General features: G+C 45.7%; 2 protein-coding genes across 7 annotated transcripts in view; one reads left to right on the plus strand and one right to left on the minus strand.

Moving 5' to 3' along the window:
- Positions 1-5,971, minus strand: part of LOC105912597 (kinesin heavy chain-like) — a 25,194-nt gene extending 19,223 nt beyond the window's left edge. Inside the window, exons 1-9 of the mRNA XM_031558225.2 lie at positions 5,445-5,971; positions 3,464-3,551; positions 3,266-3,339; positions 2,862-2,966; positions 2,716-2,764; positions 2,372-2,427; positions 1,806-1,893; positions 1,494-1,618; positions 904-1,008 (exon numbers count right to left, since the gene is read on the minus strand). Coding sequence (XP_031414085.1) covers positions 904-1,008; positions 1,494-1,618; positions 1,806-1,893; positions 2,372-2,427; positions 2,716-2,764; positions 2,862-2,966; positions 3,266-3,339; positions 3,464-3,551; positions 5,445-5,573 — 819 coding nt within the window. The 5' untranslated portion in view covers positions 5,574-5,971. The remainder of the gene's footprint in view (positions 1-903; positions 1,009-1,493; positions 1,619-1,805; positions 1,894-2,371; positions 2,428-2,715; positions 2,765-2,861; positions 2,967-3,265; positions 3,340-3,463; positions 3,552-5,444) is intronic.
- Positions 5,972-8,659: 2,688 nt separating this feature from the next.
- The window catches only part of idh3b (isocitrate dehydrogenase (NAD(+)) 3 non-catalytic subunit beta), an 18,698-nt gene continuing 2,357 nt past the window's right edge, over positions 8,660-25,000 (plus strand). Inside the window, exons 1-12 of one of the 6 annotated variants that reach the window (XR_004162669.2) lie at positions 8,660-8,767; positions 9,402-9,575; positions 9,786-9,906; positions 10,057-10,117; positions 10,341-10,473; positions 10,598-10,731; positions 10,935-11,037; positions 11,194-11,340; positions 12,431-12,525; positions 13,466-13,526; positions 17,758-17,894; positions 22,506-22,540. Coding sequence is in view for 4 of the 6 variants with exons in the window: in XM_031558249.2 (XP_031414109.1) it covers positions 8,723-8,767; positions 9,402-9,575; positions 9,786-9,906; positions 10,057-10,117; positions 10,341-10,473; positions 10,598-10,731; positions 10,935-11,037; positions 11,194-11,340; positions 12,431-12,525; positions 13,466-13,526; positions 14,572-14,661 (1,164 nt within the window). In the remaining 2 variants the exon portion in view is untranslated. Of the gene's footprint in view, positions 8,768-9,401; positions 9,576-9,785; positions 9,907-10,056; positions 10,118-10,340; positions 10,474-10,597; positions 10,732-10,934; positions 11,038-11,193; positions 11,341-12,430; positions 12,526-13,465; positions 13,527-14,571; positions 14,725-17,757; positions 18,177-22,505; positions 22,541-25,000 lie in introns of those variants that run through there. The other 5 variants (XM_031558250.2, XR_004162670.2, XM_031558251.2 and 2 more) reach the window with 5 other exon arrangements.

The raw sequence follows: 25,000 nt of genomic DNA on the forward strand, positions 1-25,000 counted from the left end.
GAAACACACTGCTCCTCCACGGGGGGTTTACCATTCAAAAACAGTTTAGGAAAGCAAGGAAGGAAGATCAGTGCACACGCCAGAATATCAATACATCAAGGTGGTGTGATCTCACTGAATCAAGACTCAAGGATCATGATGGAAATGAATCGTCAGGTTTCTGGTGATTCCTATGATCGTACTGAATGAAGACTCAAGGATCATGATGGAAATGAATCGTGAGCGAATACTGTGAGGTTTCTGGTGATTCCTGCGTCTGCAGACTATGTCTCAGGCTAACAACAAAAAATAAACATCCAGCAATGAAGACTACCTCAGATTGCAGATGAAGAGCAGTAACTACACCCACACCACCCAGCTGCAGTAACAACTACACCCACACCACCCAGCTGCAGTAACAACTACACCCACACCACCCAGCTGCAGTAACAACTACACCCACACCACCCAGCTGCAGTAACAACTACACCCACACCACCCAGCTGCAGTAACAACTACACCCACACCACCCAGCTGCAGTAACAACTACACCCACACCACCCAGCTGCAGTAACAACTACACCCACACCACCCAGCTGCAGTAACAACTACACCCACACCACCCAGCTGTGTACCAGCATCTAAGGGGAGGGCGGTCCCAGACTGCCTCAGAGCGGACCTGGGCCTGGTTTGGCCCTGATCTGTGCTTCTATTCAATTCAGTTTTATTTATATATTATATATTATTTATATAGTGCCAAAACAATATAATTGTCTCAAGGCGCTTTACAGAGCCCAGTGCTTGGACCCCCTTAGAGCAAGCACAATGGCGACATGGGCAAGAAAAAACTCCCCTGGTTGTCCTGGTGACGCCTGATGACATTGACACAGAGAGAAAGATGGAGAAGATGAGACTGGCACTCACAGTCCCCTCGGCCAGCGCAGAGATGACGTTGCCCAGGGCGGACAGGGACTTGTTGATATTTTTAGCCTCGTCCAGCACAGCTCCCTCTGCTCCTGTTTTACTGACCTTAAACAGCAAATAAACACCAGGGAAGGACACAGCCAGGACAAACATTCAAGTCATTAGAGTGTTTTTTTTATGTTTTCATACAATCAAGGTGACAAAGTTGGTATTCAGAACAGAACATTCAAACAGAACACAGAACTTCCAGACAGTTCAGGAAATTCTGTCATTCTCAAAGCTGATTAGTTTGCATATGCGGCAGCCACATACCTCTCATATAGATAGACATTATTCCTGTCTATATACAGATATATTTTCAGAAGTTAGAATTCTTTGAATGAAGTAGCAGGTTTTTAACTGAATGGTGACTGAATGGTAGTTATTTGTAGAGAAATCTGAATGGCTTGTCTCTCCCTTACTTTCTCACTTCCTGCCAGGTCTACCAGGTAGAGCTTCCCTTACCTTCTCACTTCCTGCCAGGTCTACCAGATAGTGCTTCCCTTACCTTCTCACTTCCTGCCAGGTCTACCAGATAGAGCTTCCCTTACCTTCTCACTTCCTGCCAGGTCCACCAGATAGAGCTTCCCAGAGAGCTTCTTCTCCGTCTCCACGTTCTCCTGCTTGATGTTGATCAAGAAGATGCTGTGGCTTCTGGAGCTGTGCTCATTCATGTCTTCACATCACAGAAAACACATCAGAAAATCAGAATGTCACCATGGTCCAAAATCAAATAGAAAGGGGTTTCTGGGAAATGAGTCCCCATTCATAACACACTAACCCAGTGTACATCCCCACCAATCTACATGAAGACCAATAAACCACATAAAAAACGTTTTAATAAGAGAGAGACAGAGTCGTACTTGTGACAGCGACATGGCGATTGGCTTTCCCCTCATCGATGACATCCATCACCTCTTCGGGGCTGGAGACAAACCGCTCTGTGCAACCCTAGAGAAGCACATATAAGCACTTCACATTCAGATTCTCATCTTTTGTGTCTTTCTTCATAAGCAGCACATATAAGCACTTTACATTCAGATTCTCATCTTTTGTGTCTTTTTTCATAAGCAGCACACTGCAGCACGCAGCTCTCTCAGACCGTCTGAGAGACGTACAAGGTCTGATTTTATCCTTGTCTTAGTGATCACATTTAAAAGCTGGAAACGCTGAAATCAGCTGAGAGGCTCACCTTCATCACACTACATCATTTATAAGGACACACACGCGCTCATGTGTTAATAAGGACACACACTGTGTGCTCATGTGTTAATAAGGACACACACTGTGTGCTCATGTGTTAATAAGGACACACACTGTGTGCTCATGTGTTAATAAGGACACACACGTGTGCTCATGTGTTAATAAGGACACACACACAGTGCGCTCATGCGTTAACTCCGCCCCTGAAGTCAGCTGAGAGGCTCACCTTCACGTACGGCACTCTGTTTTTGTCCTCATGCACGGCCAGGTTTGTCTTGGAAACTGCAAATCACACAGAGGTCCTTTAGTGTGTCATGTCATCACCAACGCCAAAACTGACCTGTATTTGTCTCTCTGTTGTGTTATATGTCTTGTGTTTTTATAGTGTAAATATGTATACATATATATGTTCAATCTATATTTTTATTGTTTTTGTGTCTGAGAGCTGCTACCTTAATTTCGTTGTACTTATAAATATATATATAAATATATTCTATTCTATTCTAAATGAAAATTACACCCCGAAACACCAAAACACCAATATCATCAGCACAGACAAGAAGATCTTACCGTCCAGCAGGTCTCTTATTTTGTCCATGTAGATTTCAAAATACGAGACCTAAGACAAACGCAGACAGTGGCGTCATGTTTGTTAGAGAAACCTACAAAAGACTATAGCTGCACACAGGAATGTGATTGAGTATCAGTCAGCTCACCTTGATGTGAAACTCCAGGTTCTCGTCCATGGAGTAGATGTGGTCGAAGATGTCGTGGGAGATGCGTGGGATTATCCCCATCAGCTGGGGGTCGTGTAGCTTGCCCTGTGGAGGAGGGGGAGGAGGGAGGGGGGGTCGTCAGAGGCACCTTTTACATCACTGCTTATCAGCAATTACCATTCAGTTATTATTATTAATAACTTCAGCTTCAAACTTCTCAGCGAACATAAAAGCACCCAACACAGTCCACTGGGCCGCTCAGCACCCAACACAGTCCACTGGGTCGCTCAGCTGAGACATGTGCTGGACCCATCTAAGTACAGTGACTCAAGTCTAAGTACAGTGACTCAGGTCTAAGTACAGTGACTCAGGTTTTTTAATGAAACCTAATTAATCATTCTCACCTCCATAGTGTGGGTCTTCCCAGAGGAGGTCTGCCCATAGGCAAAGATGGTGCCGTTGTATCCTCCCAGGACATCTGAAAAACAAAATATATTTATGTCTGTGACTCTTACAGAGAGAATACATAATAACCATTCACCTTATCAAAGTCATAGACAAAAGAAATTATCACATCCATCCCTAAGCGCACATAAACCCACCTTTGACAATCTGTTTGGCACAGGCATCATACACATGTTCCTGGGCGGTGTTGGGTGGCAGGACCCGGTCAAAGACATAAGGTTTCCCCTGAGAGAGAGAGAGAGGGAAAGGGAGAGAGAGAGAGAGAGAGAAGGAGAGGAGAGCGGCCATGTCAAACCTAATCCTCGTTTTAAAGTAAGTTACTGTAATAGCAGCTCTGGCAGAGAGCCCAGTGCAGAGGTGCAGACCGTTTGGAAAGGGAAATATTAGCCTTCAATTTCTATTTTCATAAGTTAAAGTATTGTCCTTATTGTCCAAAGGGAGCCTAACAAACTAACCACATACAAGCTTAAACAGTTAAAGACGGGGACGGAAGGGGACGGAACAATCCACATATGGACTCCACCAGAAGGGCCAGTCCACTGAATACAGTCTTCTTGAATAACCTGCTTGCTTCAATACTACGGCCATGATGCATTTTAGAAGAGAGAAACCTTATGTTGTTTCCCAGGGTTCCACCTTAACTGTGAGTTGCAATCATAAATTTTGTTAATTGGTAAATGAATCATTGCACACATACATGCCATAGACATGGATGCAGAAAGCATAATACTATGATTGGATCCTTCTTGGCATCATAACCAGGTGTAACAGTAACAGCCCCACGGTAACAGCCCCACGGTTACAGCCCCAACAGTAATAGCCCCACAGCGTTCTCACTAATCTCCAAATACACCCTAAAGGGCGGACGAAAAGTACATCCACAGTCAAACATTATTCCACAGAAAGATGCTGACCTTCGCACTACTACATGCCTAAATGCTGATGCAGGGGCAATATCAAGGCTGCAGAAAAACAAACACTGCCAACATTTAACTATTAACATAAACACACAAACAGCCTACACACACACACACACACACACACACACACACACACAGTGCAGCTCGAAATAATTACAGAATGGATGTCCGTGACATTACGGAGAGTGTTCTGAATGCTGGACTGGGCTTGTTTGCTATTCTCTGACTGTGAGGGCCGCTGACACTTCCCAGGCAAAGCAAACGCAGTACTGAACCATCGTGTCATGACTTGTCACCAAGGAAGTCATTGTCACCAAGTAACACACTCTCGTTCCTCGAGCTATACCAGTATCCGCAGACAGGCATATAGGGACATACAGTGGAAACGGTCAGTTCAGCCGACATTTGAAAACATTTGTCATTTTTCACCGATTCTGGAGAATACATAAATGAGACAGTCACTATGAGTCGCCATGCCGTTAGCTGAGCGAGCATAATAAATAATGTATGGAAATGCAATGTGACGGAGTGAGAGCACGCAGGTCTCTGTGTAGGCCCCGATCATTCAGCTCTTAATTAAGATATAGAGGCAGTAGCCACATGATCGAAGTGTTGAACTGAAGTTATACATTCCCGGCCTCTTGAAATAACCGCATTGAAAGCCTGAAGTCAGTATCTTGCCAACGCCAATATACGACAGAGATTGGTGGGGCATATCAGTCAGGTGCGGCCTCCCATAATAACAGATCTGGCCAAATTGCTAAGAGTATCCCACAATTCGTGGACAGACTGTCACTTACGTAATACAGGCACCCTAATGCTGCATGACGAAATGTACTCTGCAAGGTTGTGTGAAGCAATAAATCAAACAGGCCAATTTCCCATCCATAACACAAAGACGATGACAAGTTCGGGGTCAATTCCAAATTAAGGAATACATTCAAGGTAAATTAACAAAGCACAACCACACAGTCAATAACCTAATATGGTGTAATTTATAAACCTATAGCTGACCGAACCTTGGATTTGCCAAACGACTTACCGCGTTCACACATTTTCGCTATGCGTAAGTACGCCTGAGAAAAAGAACGCAGCCCTCCGACGCCCAGCTCGGTCGTTAGGACATCGTTCAATGTAACATCTTACAATCGGTCAGAATTAGAGTCCTGGCTAAATGATAAAATGTTCTACAACTTACTGTTATGACCACGGTGTCATCATCCTTGAATTTGGGTATGTATTTATCCCCTCTATTGATTTCTGATTCATTTAATGGCCTGAATCGGCACATTACTTTAACACCGCACTCGGCAGCAGCATCCGCCATCTCAGTCTATCCTGCGGACAGATATCCCAATAAACTTTACAGAAAATTCAGCGATGCATGAATGTTGATGTATCTTCTTAATACCCGTTATTCGCGCGTCAGTACACGCCGTCCATTTGCGCTATCCAACAAAGATCTACTCAATTGCGACTATCCATTTCAGTCAGTATCAAACCGGTTCCATGACATTCGCTAACTTAAAGATGATTGAAAATAGGACCAAAAATGTAAGATTCATCCAATGGTACAGCTATGTGTTTCCTCAATCGACAACAGCGACGGCTGTTCCAGAGTTTCACCGCAAAGTATTGCTGGCGTTGCTGTCCTGCATCAGCATCAATTTCCCCCTCCCATCACCTAAAACGCACAGACAGTCTGCAGGGGACTGGCACTTCCTAAATATGAGCTAAGCATTTCGGGAAATGTAGTCTTGGCTTGTTGTTCTGGTGCAGAATAGAACGCCTTGGCGTGTGCTTCTTGTGTTGCGCATATTCAGTGCGGAGAGGTGTCGTGGTTTTATTTGGCTCTCTACAGCGCTATAGCTTTCCTGTGCAGCCAGAGGTTATGTAAGATAAAGTAACGCCTTAGGAATATGCAAACACATACAACTGGAATAATGGATATCATTTTATGTCGTTCTTTATTTACAGAATGCAAAAAATAAATAAAAGACCACTTCATATCACATCGTTTTGTTGTGGGGCTAAATCGCTGGATAGCTATAGCCAAAGATGTATTCAAAATGAAAAATATAAAATTATGGATTTCTCCTAGTGAACGTTGTCCTACAGTACTACAGACCAGTTCCCTGATGTGTACCTTTAAGCATGACAACACTATGGCCCAGTAGATGGAGTCAGTTGGCATATTATAAAGGATCAGACTGAAGGATAGCCTACTATGATGGACCAAACTGAAAGATACTATGATGGACCAGACTGAAGGATACGATGGGGGACCAATCTAAAATCAGATGGGAGTCTTTACTCCTCAGCAAAGTATTCACTTTTCACTGTGTGTAAATACGTAGATGAGTGCTCCTTCCCCATGTGATGGAACCTGTGAGGTCCTTCCCTGGTTCCCCTGGAGATGATGACCTTCCCGAGTCAGTGTATCTCTGACCCTGAATCTGGCCCTGACCAGCACAGTCGTCTGCTACCTGGGCACTGGAACGGGCCTTAATGGCGTTAAATACGGTCCAGTGGCTGGGCCTTCTTACAATAACAATGACAGGACAGTACATATTTGGGAAAAGTGCACCCCCTTGTGGTAATTGAGACGGGCTGGGTGTCACAGCTCACAGTACTGGTCTGTTCAAAGGGACTTCCTGTAGTAGGACGAGACTGAAGGTATGGGCAGTTACCCCTAAATCAGTGCAATGCAGTTTTATTTTATTGATATAGTGCCAAATCAATACAATTGTCTCAAGGCGTTTTACAGAGCCCAGGGCCTGAACCCTCCTGGAGCAAGCACAATGGCGACAGGGGCAAGGAAGAACTCCCTGTTAAGGAACATGGCAGATCAATTCTTACACGTATCAGGATAAGCATGCTAGCATACATGTGTGGTAAATGGTCATACAAACATAACATGGTATGTACATGCATACTTAATCAGTGTAGGCTGTAGCTAATCGAGTTCTGGTCAGGTTTGCCACAAGCTATCAGCATTCATTGACTCCTTAGGTCGATTCGGGTCATGATTAAATGTCCCGACCTTTAGATAGATAGATAGATAGATGGATACTTTATTAATCCCGAAGGAAATTTAGGTCATCCAGTAGCTTATACACTTAACTTAACTCACAAACATACATACACAAATCACAGTAGAAAAACAATACACATAGGGAAAAACATGTTCACAGGGAGTGGGGTGTATACAGATATTATACAGATATTACAGTGTGCATTGATTGTGTCAGTGTTGATGTCCACAAGGAAAGTAGTGCAAAGAGTGCAGAGAGATAGTGTTCATGTGCTTGTGTGGATAGTGGATACTTTAGGATACTTTAAGGGGTACACAGATGGATACATATAAAAAAATATTCCCTGAGAATATTTTGACCTACTTTTCACCTTTATTTTTCATTGTAGATTTGTTCCCCTTTCACTGGTGTTTTTTTCTTTTCATATCCTGGAGGATTTTTGATCACACCCTTTAATGCAGTGGTTCTTAACCTGGGTTCGATCGAACCCCAGGGGTTCGTTGTAGTCACTCTCAGGGGTTCGGCAGGGGTCAAGACACACACAGTATAGCCCGGTTCACACTAGCAATGTCGGGTCGTTTTTATATATACCTATGTTTTGAAGAAATCATATTTTATTTTTCCAATTACGAAGGGTTTCGGTGAATGCACTGATGAAGCTCGCAGGGTTCAGTACCTCCAATAAGGTTAAGAACCACTGCTTTAATGATTATTTTTAGTACATGTATATTTTTAGTCGACCTATCCTTTTGTGCTCCTATGTGTGCCAAACAGGACAACTGTTACAAATGAGGCATCTATCTCCAGAGAGCCTGAACTAAAAATGAAGGAGAGATGCCTGAATAAAAAGCTGTGTGCTCGGGATGGGGGGATGAGCGCAGATCAGATGGGATGGTGGAGGTGTCCAATGCTGCTCCATCCGCTGACTCGACATTAAATTCCAAAACAACACGGCCACCGTATATGCAGCTACCCTGGGGTTAAGCCAAGGAGGCAAAGCTAAAACAGACTGTTTATCTAGATTTGTCGCTAAAACATTTATACTTCATGATTGACCTGAGTGACCGGACACCTGCAAGATAAATAATTTGCTTTCTGCTTATTGTTATTTATAATCATAATAATTTGTTTGTGAGTAGTAGTTATAGCCTATACATCAACTTAATACACAATTCAGTGTGATTGATATCTTCAATGTTGGCATTATAGACAGATGTTAGGATTGAAAAAATCTTTGTAAAGGGAATCTGTCATTGCGACTGTAAAACAATTTGTACAACCCCACAACCTAAACTTCTTCGACAAGTTTTTTTTTTTTAAACGAAGAAAGTTGATCCCTTCATCAATCCCCCACACAAGCTAGTCGCCATATATGGGCGCACTTCCTCCTGTCAGACGCTTGCGCACTTGGCCCCACGCTCCTAGAAACAGCATTGTATTCATGATGGCTGCTGCCTTGGGACGGAATCTTGTAACATTGGTCAAGGTGAGTGTAGCTGGAGAGGTAGTTTCTTCGAATAACGGACTTTCTCAGAAAGTAACAGTAACTGAAGAGATATTTAATAGATGCCATGTTAGATTAGCCCATTCGCGTTTGTATTAGTTAGTTATAAATCACCCCAACGGATGTCCTGGGTAATGTTAGGTGCTAACGGTAGTTAGCTGATGAGGGGTGCCAGGCATATCTGTGGTGCCAGGCATATCTGTGGTGCCAAGTACCTTAACTGACAGGCCACGAAGCTGCCACAATTATGATGAACTGTGTCATTAAGGAAAATATTACTTTCAGTTTTTACAGTGTGTCATATGCCCCTTACAACATCTTTGTTAATAAAGCTAGCTAGCTAGCTAGCTAACCAGCTATTAGCTTCACGCCAGATTTTGGTCTTAATGTCAGTGGAGTTTGGCTTCAAGGCCAGCCGTGTTTTGTGATCGTTAATCATTCCGCCTCTCAGTGGAATGTATCAGTGTATGTTGGTGTGCTTTTCACATTAACATTCACCTACCGTTTATTGCTCATTGCTCTCCTCCCGTCAGCTGCGTTAGGTTACAATACCAGTCATAAGTGGATCTACTTTCGACCAAGCGATAAATGTAATTGGTATCGTGTTCTGTTGAAGGGTGCGGGTGCTCCCCTGTGGCAGCCCGCGTGCGCCAGGGCCCTCAGTCTCACCGCCTGTCGCAATGTCCCCGAGGCCCCCCCAGCGCGCGCCGACAGCACCTTCAAGGTTACCATGGTACCTGGAGATGGCGTCGGACCCGAGCTCATGACTGCCGTCAAAGAAGTCTTCAAGGTGCACAGAAAAGAGACGTCATCTTCTCTCTCTCTCTCTCTCTCTCCCTTCCACACTTCCTCTTTTCACTCTGATTTCTTTCTCATTCATTCATTCACTCTTATTTCTTTCTTATTTCTTTCTCATTCATTCATTCATTCTTTCCTTTCCATTCCATAACTGACTCCCCGTGTTCTAACCTTGAGGTTGTGTTCCGTGTGTGTTCCACAGGCCGGCGATGTTCCGGTGGAGTTCGAGGAGTTCCATCTGAGTGAGGTGCAGCACATGGACAGTGAGGCTAAACTGGACGAGGTTCTGGCCTCCATGAAGACCAACAGGGTGGCCATGAAAGGTTAGCTATGACGGCCAGATACAGGGGGACTCGGAGAACAATACTGATAGAAGAGACCTATAATACCTAGTCATATTTGATGGTGTTGTTGACACCCCTGCATATTATTCATTCATAGTTTGTACCAACTTGTACCAACTATGTCCTCAGGAAAGATTCATACTCCCATGGAGTTCAAAGGAGAGCTGGCATCCTTTGAGATGAAGCTAAGGTACAGTACCCCTCTCCTCGCCGATCATTTGGGATATTCGGTCATACGTACAGTAACACCTACTGTCTGTGTTTTGGCTGTGTACTTGTGGTGGAACAGTGGTTAGCGTCGCCGCCTTGTAAGCGGACGATCTGGGTTTCTATTCCCGTCTCTGCCAGTCTGGTGACCTAACCTTTACTTAGGGCAGCTTTAGTAATCAGCGTGTCTGCTGGTTTGTCCACAGGAGGAAGCTGGACCTGTTTGCCAATGTGGTTCATGTGAAGAGTCTGCCGGGGTACAGCACACGCCACAACAACCTGGACATGGTGGTCATCCGCGAGCAGACAGAGGGAGAATACAGCTCTCTGGAGCACGAGGTAACATCACACACACACACACACACACACACACACACAGACACCACTCACTCACAGACAAAGTTGTGTCTGATTATCTGTTGTGAGTTATGTAACCCTCACCTCTCCTTCTCTCCCACATTAGAGCGTGCCTGGTGTCATCGAGTGTCTGAAGATCATCACCCGCGTCAAGTCTCGCCGCATCGCCAAGTTTGCGTTCGACTACGCCACCAAGAATGGCCGCAGCAAGGTCACAGCCGTGCACAAGGCCAACATCATGTGAGTACAAGAAGACCATGATGAGAGAAGGTTACAATAGAGAATATGGATCATGAGGAGAGGTGTGTGGGTGTGTAGGGATAGAAATACCCTTCTGTAAATATGCGTTTAGGTTGTATCTGAGCGCTCACTGTACGAGACTACTTTTCTGTGTCTGTGCCGTCATGCATACTGATCCACTGATCTTCACTTTGGCTTTACAGGAAGCTGGGTGACGGCCTGTTCTTGCAGAGCTGTGCTGAGATCGCAGAGCTGTACCCCAAAATCAAGTATGAGAACATCATCATCGACAATTGCTGCATGCAGGTAAGGCCCAACCCTCACACAGTTGGTGTGTGTGTGTGTGTGTGTGTGTGTGTGTGTGTGTGGTGTGTGTGTGTGTGTGTGTGTGTGTGGGTGGTGATACAGAGCCCAGATTGTGTTTGATTCCCACATGCTCCCCCTGGATGTCTCGTTCACCAGTTGGTGCAGAACCCTTACCAGTTTGATGTGCTGGTGATGCCCAATCTCTATGGCAACATCATCGACAACCTGGCAGCCGGGCTGGTGGGCGGAGCTGGGGTGGTGCCCGGAGAGAGCTACAGCGGAGAGTACGCCGTGTTCGAGACGGTCAGTGCCCAGTGTGTGTGTGTCTCTCTCTCTGTGCCCAGTGTGTGTGTGTGTCTCTCTTTCTCTCTCTCTCTCTCTCTCTCTCTCTCTCTCTCTCTGTGCCCAGTGTGTGTGTCTCTCTCTCCCTCTCTCTCAATGCCCAGTGTGTCTCTCTCTCTCTCTCTCTCTCTCTCTGTGCCCAGTGTGTGTGTCTCTCTCTCTCTCTCTCTCTCTCTCTGTGCCCAGTGTGTGTGTCTCTCTCTCTCTCTCTCTCTCTCTCTCTCTCTCTCTCAGTGCCCAGTGTGTCTCTCTCTCTCTCTCTCTCTCAGTGCCCAGTGTGTCTCTCTCTCTCTCTCTCTCTCTGTGCCCAGTGTGTGTGTCTCTCTCTCTCTCTCTCTCTCTGTGCCCAGTGTGTGTGTGTGTGTCTCTCTCTCTCTCTCTCAGTGCCCAGTGTGTTTATCCTCTCTCTCTCTCTCTCTCTCTCGTTTTCCTCTCCCCCTCACCTCTGTTTTAACTGTATAATATAGCTTATACACATTGTGGTGAAATTGTCAGAGACCAGCGACTGAGTTGTTGCTGTGACATTTCACGAAACATTTAGCCAATCTAGTAACAATGATCTACCATGGCAGAGGTTTTGCCACGCTCTCCCATCAAGTGTGGGCGACCCCTTTGGTCTTACTAGACCATTTATTAATGACCGAGTGTTGTTTGTCTATAGCTTAAGACCTAGCTATGATATTTAATTGCTTTACATTTAATAGTGGCAACATTTGGACCAATCTCAAGCCCTAATACCGATATCAAAAATTTTACATTTTCAGAGGCATTAGAATGCTATGCTCACACTGAATGGTCCTAATTCACATTGTCAAGTGTCTGTTCACTTTTATAAAGTACATTTGAGTGCAAGACGTTGAGTACAAGCTGTGATATAGTCATTAATTGGTTGGTTGAATGAGTTAATCATTTTTTTACAGTTCTGGTTGAATGTTGAATGAATGGATGGATGGATGGATGGATGGATGAATGGAAGGATGGATGGATGGATGGATGGAAGGATGGCATCTGTGAGCTCTGAGTGAGTATCTCTGTGGTTTGTCTTGCTCAGGGGGCGCGGCACCCTTTTGCCCAGGCCGTGGGCAGGAACATCGCCAACCCCACCGCCATGCTCCTGAGTGCTGCCAACATGCTGCGCCACCTCAAGTCAGTCTCCTCGCTCTGCCTAATTCATTCTAGAGAATTCAAACTTACAGGAAACAAGATGTACAATTAATCATTTCATTGCCAGGAATAAAATGGTAGAATAAATAAAATGGCACATAAATAGTCTTATGATATCTAGACACATGCACAATATGAAATAGAATGTTATTGTATGAACTTCATTTCTAATGTTGTGTATTCCCTGTACTTGGAGTGCCTGCAAGTGTACTCATCACATGTATAACACACACACACGTGCCTGGAAGTGTACTTATCACATGTATAACACACACGTGCCTGCAAGTGTACGTATCACATGTATAACACACACGTGCCTGGCAGGTTTCTGAGCCTCGCTCTAGGAATGGTCATCACATGGTAATAGTGTCAGACCCACAGGAGCAGGTGCTGAACATGACCAGACATTACGTGCTGTGTGTGGTTATGTGAAGTACAGGTGTGAGTGTACACAGGTTAAGGTGTGTGTGTGTGTGTGTGTGTGTGAGAAGTACAGGTGTGAGTGTGTACAGGTTAAGGGGTGTGTGTGTGTGTGTGTGTGTGTGTGTGTGTGTGTGTGTGTGTGTGTGTGTGTGTGTGTGTGTGTGTGTGTGTGTGTGTGTGTGTGTGTGTGTGTGTGTGTGTGTGTGTGTGTGGTACAGGTGAAGGTGTGTACAGGTTAAGGTGTGTGTGTGAAGTACAGGTGTGAGTGTGTACAGGTTAAGGTGTGTGTGAAGTACAGGTGTGAGTGTGTACAGGTTAAGGTGTGTGTGTGTGTGTGTGTGTGAGTGTATACAGGTTAAGGTGTGTGTGTGTGTGTGTGTGTGTGTGAAGTACAGGTGTGAGTGTGTACAGGTTAAGGTGTGTGTGTGAGTGTACACAGGTTGAGGTGTGTGTGCAGTGTTTCCTGCTGTCTAACCCTGCGCTGTGAAATCTCTTGCAGTCTGGAGTATCACGCCAACATGGTGTCTGAGGCGGTCAAAAGGGTCATCAAGCAGGGCAAGGTGAGACTGGTCTTTTAACGTCTGTTTTCCTCACAGAATTAGAACCTGTAGAATGGCCATTCCTATTCAGAATCACGCTATCTTCCATGAGAACAGGAAGTTATTTAACCGGACTAAGACACAGACGACGCAGTGATGTTTGGTATTGACCGGTCCGACACCATTAAACAAACTACAGACATAAGATGTGTTTAGGCACCTGTTAGTTTGCTGGGGGCACTATGGAGGCTAAGGTGTTACGTCACTTGAGTTCATTCTACTCTGTCTAGTTCTGTGGTTTTACTTGTGTGTGTGTGTGTGTGTGTGTGTGTGTGTGTGTGTGTGTGTGTGTGTGTGTGTCTGTGTGTGTGAGAGTGTCTGTCTGTGTGTGTGTGTGAGTGTGTCAGAGTGAGATGCTTAACCCTATATGCATGTATGTGTGTGACCGTGCTAACTGAAGTGTTGTATTGCCATGCGAGTAAAAGACTAACACCTCTGCAGTTCTAACACTACTTCTGGCCTGCACCCCGCATCGTCACCAGGTCCTTGTCTCCATAGCGATGGGGTGTTTGTATGCATTAACTGAGTACTGAGTCTCTGTGACTGGGGCCATGCTGTGCTAGAGTCACATGCACCATACCTACATCAGTAACCCCGTTCACAGTCACTCACACGCTCACCCACATCACATAAGCTGTGGTGTGTGTGTGTGTGTGTGTGTGTGTGTGTGTGTGTGTGTGTGTGTGTGTGTGTGTGTGTGTGTGTGTGTGTGTGTGTGTGTGTGTGTGTGTGTGTGTGTGTGTGTGTGTGTGTGTGTGTGTGTGTGTGTGTGTGTGTGTGTGTGTGTGTGTGTGTGTGTGTGTGTGTGTCCATGCTGTCTAAGGGAACAGGGACAGGAGTGGGTTTGGTTGTCTGATGGAAGAAGCTGATGTTGAGTTTGGCACAGAATGGCAGACGGAGAAGTCAGTGTCTTAGCTGCAACGTCCCTCAAGGTCCTTCCTCCCAGCATTTAAAACTTCGTCCCTTTTTGTGTGTGTGTGTGTGTGTGTGTGTGTGTGCGCCCCAGGTGAGGACAAAAGACTTGGGTGGCTATGCGGCTACCGATGAATTTGTAGCTGCCGTCGTGTCCAAACTCCGCTTCCGCCCCGGTCACTGAAGAACCACAGGCCCCCCTCCCCCTCCCCCACCCCCGGACCATCCATCACATTCCATGGATCTGGAATGCCCCGATTGGGCCCCGAGTCCAGCTGGGCAGTTTTAGTGGACCTCTTCACTCTCAGCACGAGGGGCCTGGAGAACAGAACCTCGATGACACACACTCTCCATTTTGTGACCTGGACTCAGAAGAAGACGTGTGTTCCGGGCCTCTTCATAGAAGAACCATTAATACACGCTCCAGAGCCTGAGCACTCTTAGGAGTTGTAGATGGTGTTCTAATTTAAGTCAAATATGTAAGCGTTCCTCTTAGAACCTGTTCCCTTACGAGGATCGGCCCAAGAGGGGTTCCAGATAGCACTTATCTATTTAAAAGACTGATTGTTCCTCGGTCTGGACCCAGCCCTTGATCCGCACTGTGATAAACCCGCTCGCTGTGCTCTGCTGTGCCGTGCCGTGCCGTTCCTTTCCACTTCCTGTCTGTCCCTCGCTCAGTGCTTTGTCTCTTCTTTTGTCCGCACGGCGTGCGTGTGCTTGTACACCTCTAGCCTTTCTTCTCTCCTCTTTCCCGTTGCTGTTGTTTTGTTCTTCCTTGTCATCATGAATGGTGAAATGTTTTTTTTTTTTCTCTATCGCTCTATCGCTCTCTCGCTTACTCGCTCGTTCCCTCCTCCCCACCTCCATCCTCCCATCCTCGGCACTACCTCCACCCAGGGCTGTACACTCCCCGCTTCTTTTTTAGGAATGATCTCTCTCTCTCTCTCTCTCTCTCTCTCCGTATCTGTCGTTCGTACGCTACCTCTGGTTAGCGCTGGCGCTCCTGGCTCTGATCTTCCATCCTTGCATTACTGGTCCATCTCTGGGCAGCCAGCCAGCCAGCCAGCCAATGACCTGGACCAAAGGATTCAGTATTATTAGCTGTTGCTATAGAAACTCCTATAGTACATCCTCAATTAGTTGATGATCGCTTCCGATTGGACAACAGTTCGTCCAATGAGCTACTCTGTAGAACGGTCGGCATCAGATGATGTTTTCCCGCTGTGTCCTAATGATAAGACATAATTTATATCTGTAACATTGCTGCTAGCCGATGCTATAGAAACGCTTCTGTCATAAACTGGTACATGTCTTTTTGTTGTAACGGTTTCGTATGTTGGGTTATTGCCAGTGTTGGGGTCCACTGGTTTCTTAACGGTTGGGATTGGGAGAAATCACTGTGTAGAGATGATGGCAATCATCCATGATGGCAATCATCTCTAGTGTGCAGCTTGTGCTGTTCACACTGCTGCTTCTCATCATGCCGTTGAAAATAAACAATAGATTAACTCTGATGCTCGTGTGTGTGTGTGTTTTGTGTGATCCGTTTGATGTGTGTGCTACTGCTATCTAATTCAATCAGTTCCTACCTGCACAGGTGTGTGTGTTTTGTGTGATCCGTTTGATGTGTGTGCTACTGCTATCTAATTCAATCAGTTCCTACCTGCACAGGTGTGTGTGTGTGTGTGTGTGTGTGTGTTTTGTGTGTGTGTGTGTGTGTGTGTGTGTGTGTGTGTGTGTGTGTGTGTGTGTGTGTGTGTGTGTGTGTGTGTTTTGTGTGATCCGTTTGCTGTGTGTGCTACTACCATCTAATTCAATCAGCTCTTACCTGCACAGGAGCAGCTCTGGTGGGAACATGCTGTGTAGGGCCAGCTGATTTTGTTCTGGAAAAATATCCTGATATCAGTATAATTCCTTCCGTATAGAGTATAATTCCTTCCGTATAGAGTACAATTCCATCAGTATAGAGGAGTTCTGCACTCCAGTCCAAGTACGTGGTTTAGTGACGAACACATTTACATTTAGTCATTTAGCAGACGCTTTTGTCCAAAGCGACGTACAAGGGAGAGAACAGTCAAGCTAAGAGCAATAAAAAAACATGGTGTAACAATAAATACTACTTTACATAAGAATTCGAAAAACGACCTAGAAAGGAAAAAGAAGTGCAGGAATGTAACTGCTGAAGTGCAAGTTAAGCGCTAGTCAAGGTGCCAGTTTAGGAAGGGAGGTGCTCTCTGAAGAGTTGGGTCTTCAAAAGCTTCTTGAAGGTAGAGAGTGACGCCCCTGCTCTGGTAGTACTAGGCAGTTCGTTCCACCGACGTGGAACACATGAGTTAACTCTGAATAAGAGGTTGACCTCCTAAAAGAAGAGCCCTATATAATTCCTTCCGTATAGAGTATAATTCCTTCAGTATAGAGTATAATTCCTTCCGTATAGAGTACAATTCCCTCAGTATAGAGTATAATTCCTTCCGTATAGAGTACAATTCCCTCAGTATAGAGTATAATTCCTTCAGTATAGAGTATAATTCCCTCAGTATAGAGGAGACTGCACTCCAGTCCAAGTACGTAGTTTAGTGACGAACACATAAGTTAACTCTGAATAAGAGGTTGACCTCCTAAAAGAAGAGCCCTATGACTGTTCTGCTAGGAAAATAAAGACATAGGGGCTCTTCTATTAGGAGGTTTACCACCTAGTCAGAGAGGTGTGTCAGTAAACCGCATACTTGGAATACCCCTGGTCGTCAAGCCAGAGACGGTTGATTTGATTGTTGAAAAGATGTTGAAAATAAACGTTAGATTTTTATAGATTCACTGCCAGAAAAGTGCATGCAGAAGGCCTATTAATGAGAAGGAGCTGTTAGAGTGTGTGTGTGTGTGTGTGTGTGTGTGTGTGTGTGTCATCAAATCAGTCATCAATCATGTGGGACTGACTGTCAGTGTGGAAATACCTTTTGTGTATTACACAATGTCTGGTGCAGAAAGGCCTGTCAGGAATAGGATGTAGTTTGTGTATGACAAGTCGATGTGTGTGTGTGTGTGTGTGTGTGTGTGTGTGTGTGTGTGTGTGTGTGTGTGTGTGTGTGTTCATATATGTCCACTGGTGTCAGGTGTGTAATGAGCTGTGTGTGTGTGTGTGTGTGTGTGTGTGTGTGTGTGTGTGTGTGTTCATATATGTCCACTGGTGTCAGGTGTGTAATGAGCTGTGTGTGTGTGTGTGTGTGTGTTCATATATGTCCACTGGTGTCAGGTGTGTAATGAGCTGTTCTCCTTGGGACAGGTGCGCACAAGTGACCTGGGAGGTTATGCCAGCAGCGACGAGTTCACCCGTGCCGTCATCTCCAACCTCGCCGCCTGATCCTCTACTGGATTCTCACCAGCAGACACTCCCTCACACACACACACACACACACACACAGACACACAGTGCCCCTCTTTAAATGCCCCAGTACAAAAAGCGCACAAAGTTCCGCCATAACCTCTTAAACATGTCCAATAAGTCCTTACGGCTGGACCAACGTCACTCACATTCCATACACCTGTATTCTCTCTGCTGATGCCATTGGATGAGGAACTAATTTAAAAAAAAAAAAAAGACGTGTCTTTGAGATGTCTGTGTATTTATTCTGCTATTTATTTGCTTTTAGAGTTTCTGCCACATTTATTCATTTGTGGAAATAAAGGAAGCATCGGAGTCAACAAAGGGGCCTGTTGAAGCATTTAATGAAATAAATGAATATCATCCTTTATTGTTTATATTATGTGACCGTACTAAGGGCACTGCATAGTACGGGTGACACTTTTAGAATGCAACACTGTCAATCAGCAAAGCACTAAGAAAAAGGATCTAGACAAGTCTGACAATACTCAGATGTGACCGACACACTTGAAGAAGGTTGGTGGTTTTCGGGTATTACTTTAATGAAATAAAAAGAGTGGGAAGCCGTATAAATGATTGACTTCTGATGTGGCAAATTTTACAACCAACCCACAAAATGTGTTCTCCTGCCCCGCTTACTGCGAAGCCGCAGCGGCGTGGCTAGGTGACCTCTCCATGACAACATGGTGGCAAGCCGCAGCGGTGTGGCTAGGTGACCCCTCCATGACAACATGGTGGCCTATTAAACATGAGATATGTCTCTCCTTAGTGAAAACCAGAACACTAAAATGACTGGCAGGCTTATTCCTCCGCGCTGCCAAGTCCCCCAATCAAAGCCCAATTCTCCAATTAACATGCCAATCTAACAAGGTCAGTCCAAAACGGTCTTTCATGCATGGACCATCTTTTTTCTTCCACCAGCTTTCTAGTTCAGTCACCTAAGAGTTCAGGCAGACCCCTGTTACACACACGCTACACACACACACACACACACACCCCTGTTATCTTCAACTTCCCAGAGCAAGGCTCCGGGGAAGAGTTCGAAATTTAGCGTGACCACATTTTGAGTCCATTTCTGCACATTTCTTCCCATAAAATGTAATTATGCCGCTGAAATACAAATGAAGAATGGAGCCATTTAAACGGTGGCATTACATCTGGGCTGGAATTCTGTGCTAGTGACACACCAGCACATGAGATGCGACAGGGACACACAAGTCATTGTCAAAGTTGCTGAAGGGACAAGCGATGATGTTCTGTGGAGAATGTATAGGTTGACTAAAAGGTCAGCACATTTTTGATGTGTCAGTGTCAAAATAGTTGAAGATTACTGTTATGTAGGACTAGCTTTGCATTCCAAATTGGGAAAAAAAATCTACTTTGCAGTAAGTTATCAGAATCTGAGCTGTGTACCGTCGCCCTCAACAAGTAATTGACCACGAGAGGGCGTTATGCATATGTGAAGAGTGTGACGCCCGTGCTCTCCATTCTGTTGATCCCGTTTTCCTCGTGCGGTTCCCGCTCCGCCGCCAGATGTCGCGCGGCGCCGTCCTGGGGGGCGGGGCCTGTCCCGGGAACGCGTTGCTTCCCATTCCAAGCGCAGAGACACAACATGGCGGAATAGGAGAGGCGGCCGAAGCGCCCGGATACAGCGAGTAAAAGCGCAGGAGACTCGCTAAATGTGCCCCGTTGGAAAGCAAGAATTTCGTCTGTCTGTCAGGGAGAGCCCAGAACATTTTCGGGATTTTTGGGCTTCTCTTTGACATGTAATTTGGGGGCCATAAGCCAACGATCTATCACCCCTCTCCAAATTGGCCGTCTGCACGGGATCATTCCAGTTACCCAGGCCCCCCACCCCGCACACACTCTCGGTTCTTGGGGTGTGTAGATAGGGGCAGGGGAAGAGAGCGTGGAGAAAGGGAGGAAAAATAATTGCACCTTTCTGAAATATAAGGCTACACGTTTTGAGAGGAGAGTCGCGGTGAGTGACTTTTTGGATTGCTTGTTCTTATCATGAAAAGTCTGCTTCTGGATTGCTTCACATTTTTTTGTAACGTTACACTCCGGATAATACAAATAACCATACTAGCCAGGTTTTGTGACGCTTTAGCCCGCTAGCCGAAGCTACTCAAGGCAGAATCTTTGGTATACTGGAGGCTGAAGTCGGAGGAAAGGGCGATGAGGATTTTATGTAACGCTCTCTTGGTTATCTTGGGAGCGCATTCAATTACGTTTCGAGCGACATGAACATTCACAGAACTAGCTGGGAGGCAGGGAGGGAAAATTAGTAAGGGGGGCTGGCTAGAGGAGGGGGAGAGGAAGAGAGACCATACCTTTTATTGGAAGTCAGACCGCTGGTAAGCTAAAACGTGAGCGTGTTCTGTGAATGCTTTCACTGCAGTTCACAATACACAACGAAAACAATCGGCGTCCAGTGCGTTCGAGTCGCGTTGGGCTACCTGACTGAAAGTAACATATTGATCAGCGCTTTGTTGCTAGCTACATGTTTCGAGAGGGTGGGGAAGGGGGTGATTGGGGGCTTTGTGGGACGATAGCCCAGGAATTAGGTTGTTCAGACACTCAGCCGTAGCCTATCAAATCAAAACAGTTGGATATACAGTTCCCATTGTTTCCGCAGTGAACATGGCGAGTCGTTCGTTTGCTCATTTCCTCACACAGTTCAATACTTTGTCTAATCCATAACTCAGTCTTCTCTTCAAACACTGGAAATTTCCTGTTCGTACGACAGCTATGAGTACACAGCTGGAGCTAAACTGTGCTGACTTTTGTTACTGTGTCTACATTATCAGCTAGCTATGCCGACGAGGCTGTCTACAGCTATTTTTTGTGTCTGTTTCATAAGGTTGTGACCTGAGACCTATCATGTTATTTGCAGACTCGTACGCAGTTGTAGCATCGACATAATTTATTTATGCGGTGTAGCAAAATTATTTGTAACATTGTCCGTGAATTAGATAACATTGAAACTAATCTGGTTACATTTATGCAGCGAACAAGTAACACATAAAGTCCGTTAACATGAGATGTCTTCAAGCGTGTGCAAGGGTGATGTGGGGTGTGTGATCGGCCTATCTGTTCTTCTCTAAACAAATAATGTACATGTAGCGGAGGGGGAAACATACATACTCTGACACAGCCAGCCACAGGTCCTAAGAGACAATACAGTTCGACATTCATACAAAACTCAGGAAATAGAGCCAAACTGAGGCAGGACAGTCATTTGGGGATAGCAATGCGGCTCTGCAAGTGCAGTGTTAAGAGGGTAAAATTGAGAGGAGTATGCCATTAAAAAAAATATAATTAATATAACAGTGTAATAAAATGTCATGAGAGAGACCAGATCCTATTACACTGACAAACTTGAAAAACTATAAATGGGAACATGCAGTATATATTTTTTTTCCCTTCATTTTTTATGTGGAGCAGATGATTATGTCAGTGAAGACATTTTAAGTGATGTTTAGGCCCACTGTGCATGGGCTGGGCTACACTGGGGCCTCGTCACTGATATGTAAGCCTAGCAGATACCAGCTCAGTGGCAGCGAGATCATCTTAAATTGAGTATATTTGAACTCAGTTCAGAGTTGGGACTTTGAGGGTTTTTTTTTTCTCTTTTTTTTAATTTTTTATTATGGCTAGGGCCTGGTGGTGGTGTAAAAATGAATTAGCGGAATAGAACAACATAGTGTTAGAGAGATCAGTTTGAAGTGAATTAAATGATTATCCAGTGAATAAAATAACATAGTGTTACAGAGATGAGATTGAAGTGAATTTCGTTTCCCTCTGTGTCCCTGTCACTAACACAGTCAGATGTTTCTCCACACGCCCATTGTACGGTGTGTTACCTCGGTTAGCACTTAGCTAAGTATGTGAGTGACTAACAGCTTTAGAGGGCATGTTGTTACGTGTGTGAGGTAGTGCTCAACTAACTTGGCTAACGTGCGGTTAAGACAGGCCCCTTCGTCAGGACTGGTCGGCCGGCTAACTGAAGTTTGAGGATAATTTCAGTGTGGCAGCCTCTTAGGGCTGCCTTGCATAAGTGATTATACAGGTCAGGTTGGAGCTCTTCTCCTCGCCGTTCCGGTTCATCGCCCACCCGTCCCCCACCCGTCCCGCTCCCCAGCTGGCCTGTGTATGGCACAGCCCTGGTGGCTCATGGGAGAGGGGCTGCAGAGCTCATCACAGACCGAGGAGGAAAATAAATAAATAACTAAATAAGACAGAACACCAGATGTCTGCGTGTTGTCGTCTCAGATCCTCTGTGACGTGACTGGAGATGTGACGGCACTGGAGAGGCGAGATGAAGCGAGACGAGACGAGATGAGATGAGACGAGATGAGATGAGACGACGTAGCAGGAAGTCTGCCGACAGCACGGCCATCCTTATCGCTTCAGCGTAGAGGGGCCACACCCACCCCTGGAGAACCCCAAAGCCAGTGCACTGACCTCACCCCCCCCCCCCCCACCCCTTACCCCCCGCCTCAAACACACATCTGTGTCCCCATCACACACCTCCAGGGTTTCCCAAAGTCCCCATCACACACCCCAGCATTGACGAAACCTCAGCTGCTGGATGGAAAGTTGCCTGATTGGTGATCCCATCGATACACATACACGTACACACACATACACACACACACACACACACACACACACACACACAGCATACAGCATGCACTGACACACACATCATTCACTGACACACACACACACACACACACACAGCATACACTTACATATACAGCATGCATTGACACACACACAGCATACACTTACACACACACACACACACACAGAGCATACACTTACATACACAGCATGCACTGACACACACACACACACACACACAGCATACACTTACACACACACACATCATACACTTACACACACACACACACACACATCATACACTTACACACACACACACACACACATCATGCACTTACACACACACACACACACACATCATGCACTTACACACACACATCATACACTTACACACACACACACACATCATGCACTTACACACACACACACACACACACACACACACACATCATGCACTTACACAAACACACACACACACACATCATGCACTTACACACACACAACACACACACACACACATCATGCACTCATTGTGAGTGGCTCACCTCTGCTGTCAGGTGCTGCACAGGCACGCCACGACCTGGTCACGGCTGTGCTCATACTGAAGAAATGTTATTGAAGTTGGGAAATCTGTGTGTGTGTGTGTGTGTGTGTGTGTGTGTGTGTGAGAGAGAGAGACTTAAAGGTAGAGGACTTGCATTAGTTTGGTTAGAAGTTATTGCGACACTGGGAATCCTTGTGTGTGTGTGTGAGGGCAACGTGGCGTAGATTGTGTGTGCTAGTTTGGAGTGTGTAGGTCCAGTAGTGGTGGTTGGAAGTGAAGGTGTTGAAGGAGGGTGGTGTTTTTGGCTAGCCTCGTCTGGAAGTATAGCTGTAATCTGTAAGTCACGATGACGTAGCAGGCAGCGAGCGTGTGCTTTAATTGCATAGTTTGGATGGTCATAGGGAATAGGCTGTGTCTGCTTTTAATGTGTGTGTGTCTGTGTGTGTGTGTGTGTCTGTGTCTGTGTCTGTGTCTGTGTCTGTGTCTGTGTGTGTCTGTGTGTGTGCGTGCGTGCGGCTGGTGTTCCCTCAGCTGAAGTAATCCGGTAAATATCTTTGGCTTTAGGTGTGTAGAATGACTGATGTGTTTCTCACTGGTGTTTGGGGGATCTCACAGCGTGGGGAAGAAGTGCACACAGAGCCATGTTCAGAAACATCCCCACTGACTCACCAGGCGTGAGGCAGAGAGGCAGAGAGGCAGAGAGGCAGAGAGGCAGAGAGGCAGAGAGGCAGAGAGGCAGAGAGGCGGTGGAAAACCTGGGGAACATTGCTTCCTCCAGGCCCGCCCCCTTGAGCTGCTGCCCAATCCCAGCAGGCCCTCCACCCTGACGCGTCACAGTGACAGGCGTGAGACTGCATGTCTGCCTGCTTGGGCCCTCACTGACTGAACATGCAGGAATGTCCTTGCTGTTAAACTCCATAGCACTTCCTCTTCTCACTCTCACTCTCACTCTCACTCTCACTCTCACTCTCACTCTCACTCTCACTCTAACTCTCACTCTCACTGTTACGCTTACTCTCTCTCTCTCTCTTACTCTCACTCTCACTCTCACTCTCACTCTCACTCTCACTCTTACTCTTACACTTACTCACCCGCTTTCTCTCACTCTTACTCACGCTTCGCTTACTCTCACTCTCAATCTCACTCTCACTGTTACTCTCACTCTTACTCTCACTTTTACACTTACTCTCTCTCTTAATCTTACTCTCACTCTCTCTCTTAATCTCACTCTCACGCTTCGCTTACTCTTACTCTCACTCTTACTCTTACACTTACTCACACTCTCACTCTTACTCACACTCTCACTCTTACTCTCACTCTTACTCTCACTCTTACTCACACTCTTACTCTCACTCTCACTTACTCTCACTCTAACTCATACGCTTACGCTTACTCTCACGATTACGCTTACTCTCACTCTTAATCTTACTCTCACTCTCTCTCTTAATCTCACTCTCACGCTTCGCTTACTCTTACTCTCACTCTTACTCTTACACTTACTCACACTCTCACTCTTACTCACACTCTCACTCTTACTCTCACTCTCACTCTTACTCTCACTCTTACGCTCACTCTCACTCTCACTCTTATGTTAGAGCCATTGTTGTGGCAGTGAGCGAGTGGTTCTGAGTTAAGCACTCGTGGAAACAGAGGCGACTAGCTGGCTGTTTATTCACAGTTACAACAACAGATAATATGTCAGAGCCAGACATGTGCCCCAGCCCAGAGCACTGAGCACTGCCCCTGTGTCGTGTGTCCAGTGTAATCATTCTGCTGCGTGGTTGACTGATTTATGATTGCAGTCTCCAATAAACGTCACTTGTGGATGTGTGTTATGAATCACCAATAGAAATGGATGTATGAAATGTATAGAAAAGTAGAAATCCTTTGTGGTGAAATCAGGTTACAAAGCCTGTCATTTTTATTGCAACCTGAGGTTTGAGAGAGGCAGAGAAGTCTGCAGCCTTAGAG

The sequence above is a fragment of the Clupea harengus genome, chromosome 21 (genome assembly GCF_900700415.2).
Source record: "Clupea harengus chromosome 21, Ch_v2.0.2, whole genome shotgun sequence".
In the NCBI taxonomy this organism is placed as follows: Eukaryota; Metazoa; Chordata; class Actinopteri; order Clupeiformes; family Clupeidae; genus Clupea; species Clupea harengus.